Below are 12399 nucleotides of genomic sequence, written 5' to 3'. Positions count from 1 at the left end.
AGTTCATTGGCAAGGTAGAGCTCTGGATGGAGGTGGACCGTTTGTAATGGATCTGGGAGATGTTATTTTTTTTACTGTATTTATCGATACCAAATTGTGAATGTTTTCTTATATTTTTTGTCAGAATTTATTATAATTTGCCTTAGTATATGTTAATTTACTTATATTTTTGAGAGTGAAAGCATATTGATTACTTTTAGTAAATGTGTCTAAGAATAGCAAAGTGGAAGCTTGTGTGTTGTGTAAAATATCTTTGATGCTGGAGTCGTCTTTGACAGTAGTCAGTCGGCAATTAACTCTTGGTGTGTGTTGACGGTAGAACAATGTGAAGGTCGCCGTCATAAAGAATTTTGAATTATGTTACTGTCTTTTTTTTGTATTAACTATAAGAAGAAACTACATTTGAAGAATTGGTATTTGAAACACCAAAATGAGGGAAACACGTTGAACCACGTCAATTCTGCAACCGACAAAGATGCATTGTGGAATCATACTTAGACAACTGAAGCCAAGACTAATATCGCCTTCTAAACGTCTAACGGAAAAGGTACTGTCACGAAATATGGCAAATTTAAGTAAATAAAAAATAGTGAGCATATTTTCAACTTGTGTCTTAGCCAGGATACCATATTTCAACTGGGGACTGTAGCCGGGATGCCATATTTCAACTGGGGACTGTAGCCGGGATATTATGTTCACGAGATCTTCAACAGTGCTACGAGGAAGAAAATTTGTGTGTGTTAATACCAGTTTCTTCAGAATGTGTGTTACAGTATTTGTGTTCATCGGGAAGTAAAAGTTTTGGAGAAGAAACGTTTCGGCGAAAAATATAATTTTCGACAGCAGAAAGTACTTCAAGAATTTTGGTCAACAATCATATGGATGGAAAACGTGGAATTGCAACAGTGGCAGAGTGTTCCAGATAAGTCACGAAACCCTCGTATTTTGTGAAAACAATCTTGTTATCTTGTTTTGTATTGTTGTGTATAAATTTTTGTTCTTCACAATGACTTACGAGATTTTCGAGAGTATTGTGCCTAAAGTAGAAAGTAGTAATTTAATAGACTTGGAAAATCAGGACAGGTCAAATGAAACAGAAAGAACCGATCAATTTGAATTAAGAAGTTTTCTTGTAAATTTCACGAAAGAAATTAAACAAACAGTAGATGACAATAAGACTTACTGGGATGAAAAAATTGATAACATTTTGTTGCAAGTCCAAGCAGTCAATACCCAAGTGGGTGATCTTTCGAACAGAGTTGGCAGTGTTGAGGAAAAAATTGCATCTTTGGAAGCAAAAGTAAATGAAATTTATACTAAATTGAGCGGTGAAATTAATACTGTAAAAAATGAGTTACTGGCAGATAGGGAAAGAAATTTAATTGATTTTAATGACATTAAAGGGGAAATTAAAAATTTGGATGAGAACACGAAAGTTTTAGTAAAAAATGTACAACAAGAAACTGACAATCGTTTGGTTACTTTAGAAAGAAAAGTTGAGTGCAATGATTTAGAAAACAAAAAAATCTGTCAAAGAACTTGGCGAAAAAATTGAAAGTTTTGACACTGAATTTCAAAGAAAAAATTACAATGTCAACACATGCAATGTTGTATCTAATATTCCAGTGAAGCACTTTTTGGTAGATGGACCCTTACATCCCGTTGATTTTATACAGTATTGTAAGGATTGTTTTTTACCTCATTCACCAGATGATATAAAAATTAAATTTGTGAAAAAATTCTTGGAAGGGGAAGCTTTGACTTGGGCAAACCAGATTGTAACTTTGGGGATGACCTTTTCAGAATTTGAATCAAAATTTCTGGAAAAATTTTGGGATGATCTTAAACAAAATAGAATCAAAAGTGAATTTTTGAATGGGAGAAACTATAGAGAATCAGATGGGAGCATGAAACAATTTTGCAAAAGTGAACTTCAAAAACTTATTCATTTAACAAAACCTTTGGATGACTTGATCAAAATTGATACCTTAAAGAGAAGAGTGCCATCAGCAATGCAGTTGAGTTTAGTTCATTGTCCTGATAGTAATGTAGAGCAGTTTCTCAATTATATTGAAAAGTTGGATAGGGTAACAACAAGAACACACAGTGGGTTTACTCAGAAAGGTAATGGTCAAAATTGGGGAAATGATAACTTTCAAAAAAGGGAACAAAACAATTATCATGGTGTCGGTCAAAATTCAGGGGGATATAACAATTTTCAAAAGAAGGACTATAATTTTTATCCAAAACAAGAACAACATTTTCGCGGAAATAATCAACAAAATAGAGAACACTTTAGGGATCAAAATCACAGAAATTTTGATAGAGATCAGTACAATAGAAACTACCGACAAACAGGTAATGTTTGGCATAGGAATGGCAACAGAAATGTTGATCAGAGACATTGGCAGAACCACAATCAGTAGTTCAAACAGGAACCGGAAATAAAAAACGAGTAGATGCCCCCTTGAAGGTCCGCAAGGTTGAGGCAGAAGGTGAGAATGATGAAAGGACCAATGGATGTCACTATCATAAACCCAAACATGACAGTTCCAAACCTAAGCTATCACATGAGGTCATTAGTTGTTACTTATTGAAAAAATTTCAAGAGGAAAATAATGATATTGATAAAGATAAAATTTTCAGTACACAAGAACATACAGTAGATAAAAGTAAATCTGATTCATTTAATTTAACAGAGTTTTACACTTGGGCAGAAAAGAACAACACCTTGTCAGATGATGTAATTTGTAGTAGTTCAGAGATGTGTGTGAATGAAAGAGAGAATACATGCTGTGAGAATGAAAATATTGGTGAAAGGGATCTGTTAACTTTAGAAAGGGGAAATAATATTTTGGGGAATAATTTGAATGTGTATGACTCGAATATGTATAATGATAATGATGTTGATGATAAAGTTAATAATGATGGTAATGGTATTGATGATGATGTTGAGGAAAGGTGTTTCATTAGTTTAAATAGGGAGTTGGGTATACACATGGTTGAAAATGGATTAAATAGTGAGAATATTATAGAAATTCCCAGGGATGTTACCAGGATGAATAAGGCTCACAAGCTGGGTGTAGGTGAAACTGTGAATTTTGATGTTGTTGGTAAAGAATCTGACTACACAAATAATGACGACACATGTATAACTTCTAGCCTAAGTGAAACTTTTACAGATACTAATGATACACACACATTTCTTATGAATCTATGGCTGAACAGTGAAACTATTTCTTTTGACAAGAACTTTAGAAGGATGCTTATTAATCTATGTGAAACTGTATGTCCTGAGTGGTGGAAAAAGATGAGATATTTTATTTTTGAAAAGCTGAAGGATAAGTACTTCAATAGTATACAATGTGATTTGGATGAAAATTCTTGGCTATTTGAGATAATAAAGAGTGCTAATGACAATTTTGTATCTTGTGCAAATTTTATAAGTGTGACAAATAATACATGTAATGGTATACCATATGATTCTGATAAGTATAGGTCTGGGGAAATTGAAAGTGATTTATTACTTGAGGATACAGGTTCTGAGAAAAGTGATCAATTTTGCAATCCTTATATAAAAGTTCAAATTGGGTCATGGATTGGTAAATGTTTAATTGATACAGGAAGTGAGGTCTCGGGAATATCTGAAAGGTTAAGCAAGAAATTGAAAGTGGGGAAAGATTTTGTTGAAATGCCAGTTGTTGGGGTAAAGATAAAAGGTGCTACTGGGAAGAGCAGTAAATTGGTAAAAAGCCAGGCTTTAGTGACATTTTTAATTGAAGGCAAGTTGTTCACACATGGATGTTTTGTAATTCAGGAATTTAATGAGGATTTTCTTTTGGGTTGAATTGGATAGTAAAAGTAAATACAGCATTTGATTGGGTTGGAAGAAAACTTTTGATAGAAACTAGTGAAAGGGAATACATTCAGACAAATTTTGTGAACACACTTGGTGATCAGAGTAATGGAAATTTTGACAGTATCAGTTTACTAAAAGAAAATAGATTGGATAATATTGAAACTCATAGATTTGATACTGATGAAGTTGAATTTGGGAATTTAGTAAATTTGAAAATTTCAGAAACACAAAATTTATCTGGGGAGCAAAAACAACAGTTAGAAAATCTGCTGTGGGAATACAGTGATGTTTTCAGTGACATACCTGGTAGGGTAAAGGGTTATCAGTGTGAGCTTCAGGTAAAACCTCATGAACCATTTTTCATAAAACCATACAGTATTGCAATATCAAAAAGACCTGCTGTTGAGAAAGAGCTGAAAAAGATGGAAGGATGTAATATAATAGAAAGGGGTATCAGTGCATATAATAATCCTCTAGTAGTGGTTTCGAGGAAAAAAAAAAAAAAAAAAAAAAAAAAAAAGTGGAGTGAAACTATATAAATAGAAATCATAATTTCAAAATTTAAATAACCTACTATCATCTAAAACAAAAGTCCTCCACTGGAATATGCTTGTTAGAACAAAACTACCTGTACAACCAAGTATGTATATTTGCATGTATAAATTAATAAATTGAAGTCACATGTTAATTGAAACTGATGAAAAAACACTGTTGTAACGAAGAATGAGAGAAAGATTTATTTTTACTTTTTTACAAAAAAAAAAAAGTCTCCATAGTGAGCATTTCTGAATTTTTCTAATTTTTGGAAGCTAAGTCTTCCCTGTGGGTGAAGGCATGCATGTGAGGACATGCATGTGAGGACATGCATGCAAAGGTATAAGTTTCAAAACCAATTTTAGATAAAGCCTCATGATATATGAGCAATTTATTGTTGTTTATACTGATATTGTAGGGAGCGAAAGTACTCTTCACAAGAATGTGACTTGTAGTAATATTGTAGTAGAGAGGCAAGTGTACATAAATAATTGCAAAAGAATTAGATAATACTGATGTAACTTTAGCTGTACTAAAAGAAAAAAAAAAGAAAGAGTAAAAAAAATTTAAAAGAGAAAATCATAAGCAAAAAAAAATACAAAATAAATTGTGAGCATTAAAAAAAATTAAATCTTATTCTAGGAAATGAGTTTTACCTTTCTATTATTTTCAATCTGTATGCTGTATGTTAGAATATTTCTCATGTTTGTTTTATACCATGTATATTTGTCATGTCAAATAATTTCTTTACTTGAATTTTTTTTGTGTATGAGATTGATGGGGAAGGATCATTGCAACAACAGCCAGTAACAAGTCCACAGATTCAAAGAGTCCAAATTTGGAAGAGGTTATCAGACTGCATCATTAATGTACTAATTGTGTAATACAGATCCATTACTGAGTGTGGTCGGGATTTTGTTGTATATGTCCATAACAACAAAAGCCCTGGGGAGCAGTTGTAATGGATCTGGGAGATATGTTATTTTTTTTTTATCGTATTCGTTGATACCAAATTGTAAATGTTTTCTTATATTTTTTGTCAGAATTTATTATAATTTGCCTTATTATACGTTAATTTACTTATATTTTTTTAGAGTAAAAGCATATTGATTACTATTAGTAAATGTATCGAAGAATAGCAAAGAGACTGATTACAAGTGGAAGCTTGTGTGTTGTGTAAAACATCTTTGGCGCTGGAGTCGTCTTTGACTGTACTCAGTCGGCAGTCAACTCTTGGTGTGTGTTGACGGAAGAAGAATGTGAAGGTCGCCGCCAAAAATAATTTTGAGTTATGTTACTTTTTTTGTGTAAACTATAAAAAGAAACTACATTTGAAGAATTGGTATTTGAAACACCAAAATGAGGGAACACGTTGAACCACGTCAATTCTGCAACCAACAAAGATGCATTGTGGAATCATACTTGGACAACTGAAGCCAAGACTAATATCACCTTGTAAACGTCTAACAGAAAAGCTACTGTCACAAAATATGGCAAATTTAAGTAAATAAAAAATAGTGAGCATATTTTCAACTTGTGTCTCGTCCAGGATACCATATTTCAACTGGGGACTGTAGCCGGGATGCCATATTTCATGTTCGACGACAACAGAAATGCATCACTCGGGTCTTAGAGGCTGAGAACTAAAAACCATGGTTGGGTGCCCAAAAATGAGCCTTACGAATAGCTCCCTGCAGCCGCCGTTCAGCGACACTGATGCTTGGGGAACTGTAATAAAGACAAAAGTCATCGGCATATAGAGAGGAACAGACCGATGAGTCCACCGCAGCCGCAAGACCATTAATCACCACCAAAAAGAGGGGAACACAGAAACGAGTCCTGCGGGACACTGTTCTCCTGAATATGAGCAGAGCTAAAATAAAGGCCAACTCTAACCTGAAAGGAGCGATCGGAGAGAAAATTCTGTAGAAAAATTGTAAGTGGGCCCCGTAAGCCCCATTCGTGCAGCGTAGCAACGATATGATGGTGCCAGGTGGTATCGTACCCCTTCCGAAGATCAAAGAAAACAGCAACTAGATGTCCTCAGTGAGTAAAAGCTGTACGAATAGCCAATCTAGTGAGACTAAATTGTCGATCGCTGAGCGGCCCTGATGGAAGCCCTCGTTGCTGGGCCAGGAGGCCTCGAGCTTCGAGGATCCACATGAGTCGCCTACTCACCATCCGTTCCAGGAGTTTGCACATAACGTTGGTAAGGCTGATAGGGTGATAGCTATCAACCACCAGCGGATCTGCACCAGTTTTCAGCACCGGGATGGTAACGCTATCCTGCCAACAAGTTGCGTGCGAAACGACAACTGTGTACGCTCAGCCTGTTCTTTAATCTGCGCTGTAGCCTACTGCCGCAGAACTACGAGCGAAGTACTCTGCCAGATGTTCGGCGATGGCGATTGGGTCAGAACAAAGTGTACCCCAAAGAGAAAGGCAAGAGACAAAAGCATGAGGGCGAAAGCCGAAAATGCGCCGAACCCCCGACCACACCTGAGATGGGGAGGTGCGAGAACCTATGGCGGCAACAAATCGTTCCCAGCAGGCCTCTTTGCTCCGCCAGATTAACCGCCGAGCCTGGGCCCGCAGCCATTTAAAGGCAACCAGATTCTCTAGGGCAGGATGACACTGGTGTCATTGCAGGGCTCGCTGGCGGTTCCGGATAGCTTCTGCAATCTCTGGTGTCCACCAAGGGACTGACGTACCCCTTAGGGTACTTGAAGAGCAGGGGACAGTTGCCTCGGCAGCAGAAACAATGGCCACAGCGACCTCGTTCACTGCCAAATCAATGTCACCAGGAGCGGAGCAATGGCCGTAGTAGCTGAGGTGTAGGCTGCCCATTCAGCTCCACAAAGAGACCATTGTGGCAGCTGGTCAGGGGGTTGGGATTGAAGAAGAGAAACCAGGATAGAAAAGTGGTCGCTACCACAGACGTCGTCGTGGACCCTCCAACTGAGGTATGGAAGAAGACCGGGGCTACTAAGAGAGAGGTCAATGGCCGAATATGTGCCATGAGTCAAGCTAAAATATGTGGGAGCACCAGAGTTAAGGAGATAAATGTCCTGCTGTGCCAAGAGAGCCTCAACGTTCCTACAATGGCCCGAGATCTGGGCCCCACCCCATAAAGGGTGGTGGGCATTAAAGTCACCCAAAAGGAGGAATGGCGGGGAGAGCTGGGTGAACCAAGGCAGCTAGGTCAGGAAGAAGGACAACCTGATCTGGGGGAAGGTAGAGGGAACAGATGGTAAGCTCCAATCCTGCCTGGATTCTAAAAGCCACAGCCTCGAGAGCCGTGTGAAGTGGCACTGGGGCACTAGGAACATTGGCAAGAACATAAACACAGCCACCCTGTTGTATTCTGTGTGTTCTTATAGTAAACCCGGTAGCCACAGAGGGAGGGGGGTCCGCTGAACAGGAAACCAAGTTTCCTGTAGGGCCACACAAGTGGCAGGGAAGCGGCAGAAAAGCTGTTTCAACTCAGCAAGGTGGTGGAAAAAACCACGGCAATTCCATTGAAGGATAATGACATCTGATTGTGAGGACATGAAAAACTTGGAGGGGGGGGGGGGGGGGAGGGGGAGATAGGTCACGCCTTAGAAGCGCTCCCCGCCACCAAATGCAAAGTAGCCTGATCAACTTCCATGGGAGCCGCGGGTCGAGCAACATCTAGCTCCTGAGTGGACGCTACATGCTCCACATAATCTTCAGGTGCAGTGGTGAACTCCTTTTCTGTCTCTATGTACTTCTCCTTTTGCTTTTTCTTCTTTTTGGTAGGGTCCTGTTTGTTCCTCGGTTTATCAGGCTGGGTGGGCTTTTCCGACCCAGTCTCATGGACCGAGGAAGACCTGGAAGCCCTATGGCCCTCAGGCGGTGGCTTTTTCAGCCACTGGCTGACATCTGGAGAGGCAGTAGCCATGGAAGGGAGGGCACCAAGCGATCCCTTCCGCGTGAAGGGAGCCAGAGGCGGCGGGCACTTTTCTGGCGCAGAGGTGGGGACTGAAGTCCCCAAAGAAGGAGGGGTTGTTACTCCCAATGTTGAAAACAGGGGAGCAATGGAAGAGGGTGTTCCCGAACTACCAGGGGGCAGGAATAGACGGCCGAGCTGGAGGGCCCACAAAAAGCGGCTGAGCTTGGGGCTCATCACCAGGGATGGCGACATCGAAGCTGCTGCAGCATACGGCGATGAAATGCGCACAGGGTGAAGTCAATCATACTTGCATTTAGCATCTGTGTAAGTGAGCCTGTCTAAGGTCTTATATTGCATAATCTTCCATTCTTTTTGATAAACCGCGCAGTCTGACGAGCAAGGTGAATGTTTCTGTCCGCAGTTGACACAAACGTGGCGGCGAACATGGGACATTGGGGTGGGATCCGCAATCCCGACAGATAGGGTTGGCGTCACATCTCGATGACATATGCCCAAACCCTCCAGCACTTAAAGCAGCGCATGGGAGGAGGGACGTAAGGCTTAACATCACATTGATATATCATCGCCTTGATCTTCTCGGGCAGGGTGTCACCTTCGAAAGCCAAGATGAAGGCACCGGTGGCGACCCTACTATCTTTAGGTCCCCTGAAGACATGTTGTACAAAGTGGACACTGCGGCGTTTCAGATTTGCACGGAGCTTGTCGTCAGACTGCAACAACAGGTCACGATGAAAAATAAGCCCCTGAACCATATTGAGGCTCTTATGAGGTGTAATGGAGACTGCAACATCACTGAGCTTGTCACAAGCAAGTAATGCCCGTGACTGTGCTGGGGATGCTGTCTGTATGAGGATTGCTCCAGACCTCATTTTAGACATGCCCTCAACTTCTCCTAACTTGTCCTCCAAATTTTCCACACAAAACTGAGGCTTTGTGGTCAGAAATGAGTCCCCATCTGTGCGGCTGCAAACTAGAAATCCAGGAGAATACGTGTCACTAGGTAATTTAGACTGCCGTTCCTCCCCTGGTGTAGGCAGGGAAGGGAACGATTGGGGGTCATACTTTAAAGCACTGAACTTTCCTTGCTTAGAGACTCGTGCTTGCGCACTATTCGTATTTCTTTTCATGGTGGTCCCACGAGCAGCTAGGGAAAGCAATGTCCACCCAGACAGAGCTTGCCTGGGTAAGCCTAATACAACCGGGGGGCGGCAGGTTCCCCAGAGGTCGCCCACTAGCAACTGTTCTACCTCAACAGCCAAGTGTCTCCCCCGGCGCGCAGCACACCTTGAGATTGAGGGTTTTTTTACCACCCTTGCGATCCAGGCAGTTAAGCCAAGATTCCCGGGCTCTGTACCGTACAACGTTCCACTGTCGCGCCTTACTGTGGTCGTTGAAGCAAGCTCAGAGCTTACAGTATTGAGGACTGGTGGCGCTTCCAGTCCCCAGCTCAGGGACCCCGGGGTCGCCAAGCCCGCACCCAGCAACTAAATGCTCAGCCCCCTGAGGGTCCTCTCCTCAGTGCAGGACTCCGTGAAGAATGTGCTGCCATTCCCCAAGAAACCTTCCAGCACCTGATTGAACATATGCCTGCGAGAGTGGATATTGTCATCAAGGCTAAGGGCGAGCGAACACCATATTGAATTATAGCATTACTGATAGAGAGCACCACAAACATTTATGTCATTTTCAGCCAGGTGTCCGGATACTTTCGATCCATAGTGTATCAATGTGCCCAATGATCTAGTGCCATGCCAATTGTGGGCAGTTGAATGGTCTACTTAAGTATATGTAGTACTCAGCCATGGTACATAGCATTTTATGACAAAGACACATGTGCAAGCTCAAAATATGGTATAAGGCAGACACTTTTAATGTAGCAAATTAGGTGGCATATGTTTTGAACACAGCTAGGGGTCAGTGAACTATTTCGTTAACAATACTCTGCCAACCTCAAAAAAGCAATTGTGCGGCAGCCACCTCTGGATGCTTTGTGTTGTGCATTGGCTGCTGTTTTGATTAATTTTCTTATTTGAAATAAGTGAAGTGACTAATCCTGGTTCATCACAAATTTCGATTGTGACCCTTAAAACACCAGATGAGATCTGTGATCCCCATGACGATGTGTCAGTTCTGCTGTAGACTGCTGCCATGTGAAATGGAAACTGTGGGAAAGGAGCGGGGGGGAGTTTGTTTCTCAGAACCACTTCTCTCCCCTCTGGCAGTGAAAATTCTAGTTTGTTTACGATCGCAGCCATCTGCTACTATATCCTATAGTGCCCGCACTCTGTGCTATACAGATTGGAAAACAAAATCTGCAACGTTTTTTTGACTGCACCGAAATTCTTCCCCTAACATTTAAACAGTTACTTTATGTTCAGTTCTAATTCTATGCTAAGTGCCTTGTCAGTTCTACCTGTAGGCCTAGCTTTGTCAAGCATAGACCACATGACAATTCCCACGAAAGGTTGAAAATTATTGTTTGCAGAATTTGTAATCATTGAACTTGGGAGACAGAAGACAAATATGTGCAGAAACATCTTAAACCAAAGACGCATTCAGTTCACTGGTGGGAAAACACTGGCTACTTTTCAACAGAATAATCATTTTTGAAAGCTTCAGTACAGCCAAACAGAGAAAACATAGGTCATTTCAGAAGAAAACTGTGCTGAAGTATCGGGCGAGATGGTGCAGTGGTTAGACACTGGAGTCTCATTCGGGAGGACGACAGTTCAATCCCGCATCCAGCCATCCTGATTTAGGTTTTCTGTGATTTCCCAAAGTCACTCCAGGCACAAATGCCAGGATGGTTCCTCTGAAAGGGCACAGCCGACTTCCTTCCCCATCCTTCCCTAATCCGATGAGCCCGCTGACCTCTCTGTCTGGTCTCCTTCCCCAAAAACAACAACGTGCTGAAGTTTTTGCAAAAGCAAACATTCTAGTGAAAAAGTTCCAGTTAGCACATTTTTTTAACAGTCAATTTCAAAGAACTGAGGCTTTCTTTGTCCTTCAATCATGTAGCATTACAATCTATTAAATTTGTACGTCTACTCATTTATAATTACATACAAAAAAAAATTGTGAATTTTTGATAGAAACAGACAAGAATTTTGCCAAAAGCAGGCGCAAATTTTGCCAGAAGTAGATGCTACAATTTTCAGTTCCTCAAAGTGACCTATGTTAAATGCAATGCATTTTTGACAAACACATGAGCACTAAATAATTTTGGTTGCTTAAAACTTAATCTTAACCATTTCTGTGACAATTCTTGTTAATCAAAGGTAAAAAAAAAAACTAAGATGAATTCATGGATTTATCAAAGTATTAACACTCTTACAGCACAAATACATTTCTGTGTGTTCCTCTTTCTTTGACACCCACAGAAGAGGGAAGTTACATGACAGACAAAACATTTCTAAATCCATAAGTCACAAAACAGATGCTATTTCCTTACTGAACTCTCAGTTACTGCTATCACAACAATGCCATTAGAAGAAGACAGAATTATCATGATCTGAACTGTAAATTTCTAACTGCATGTAACACAGTTAAGGTAGCAATTGCAAGTCACTTTGAAACAGAGTCATATTCATATCTGGAAAAGCGAATAACTATCCAATGAGTTGTTACTTTTACTCTTAAATTATTTCCAGGATCTTATAATCCCACCCCCCCCCCCACCCCCTACCCCCCCGTCCTCTCTTCATAAAGAAAGATATACCAATATGGAGATATCAACCTCAACAAGGTAAATGAGGTACTGGAAGGGAGAAAAAACTTACTTTGTTTCCAAGAGTCTTCTTGGGAGGAAAATCAAAGTAGTGAAGACAGCATCTTGTTTCTTCAACTGCTTATGGAGACTGTAGAACTGGGCATATCGCCTGTATATATTCCATTCATCGTCTCTGATACGAACAAATACCTGTAATAACATACACAGTTGGAAAACTGTTTTACATTGCACTACAACAAACAGCTTCTTGTAATGAGAAACTGAAAATGTAATGCAGTTTATAGCACAGGAAAGCACTTTCATGATAACACAAAACATGAAATAAAACGGCAGTTTGACGAA

General features: G+C 40.2%; 1 protein-coding gene across 1 annotated transcript in view; it reads right to left on the bottom strand.

Moving 5' to 3' along the window:
• LOC126093903 (sorting nexin-29) overlaps positions 1 to 12399 on the bottom strand; it is a 167053-nt gene that overhangs the window by 14810 nt on the left and 139844 nt on the right. Inside the window, 2 exon segments of the mRNA XM_049908756.1 lie at positions 12107 to 12147; positions 12150 to 12246. Coding sequence (XP_049764713.1) covers positions 12107 to 12147; positions 12150 to 12246 — 138 coding nt within the window.

Source organism: Schistocerca cancellata, chromosome 1 (genome assembly GCF_023864275.1).
Source record: "Schistocerca cancellata isolate TAMUIC-IGC-003103 chromosome 1, iqSchCanc2.1, whole genome shotgun sequence".
Lineage (NCBI taxonomy): Eukaryota > Metazoa > Arthropoda > Insecta > Orthoptera > Acrididae > Schistocerca > Schistocerca cancellata.
The sequence above is the reverse complement of the archived record's forward strand: the minus strand, read 5'-3'. Positions and strand labels throughout refer to the sequence as shown.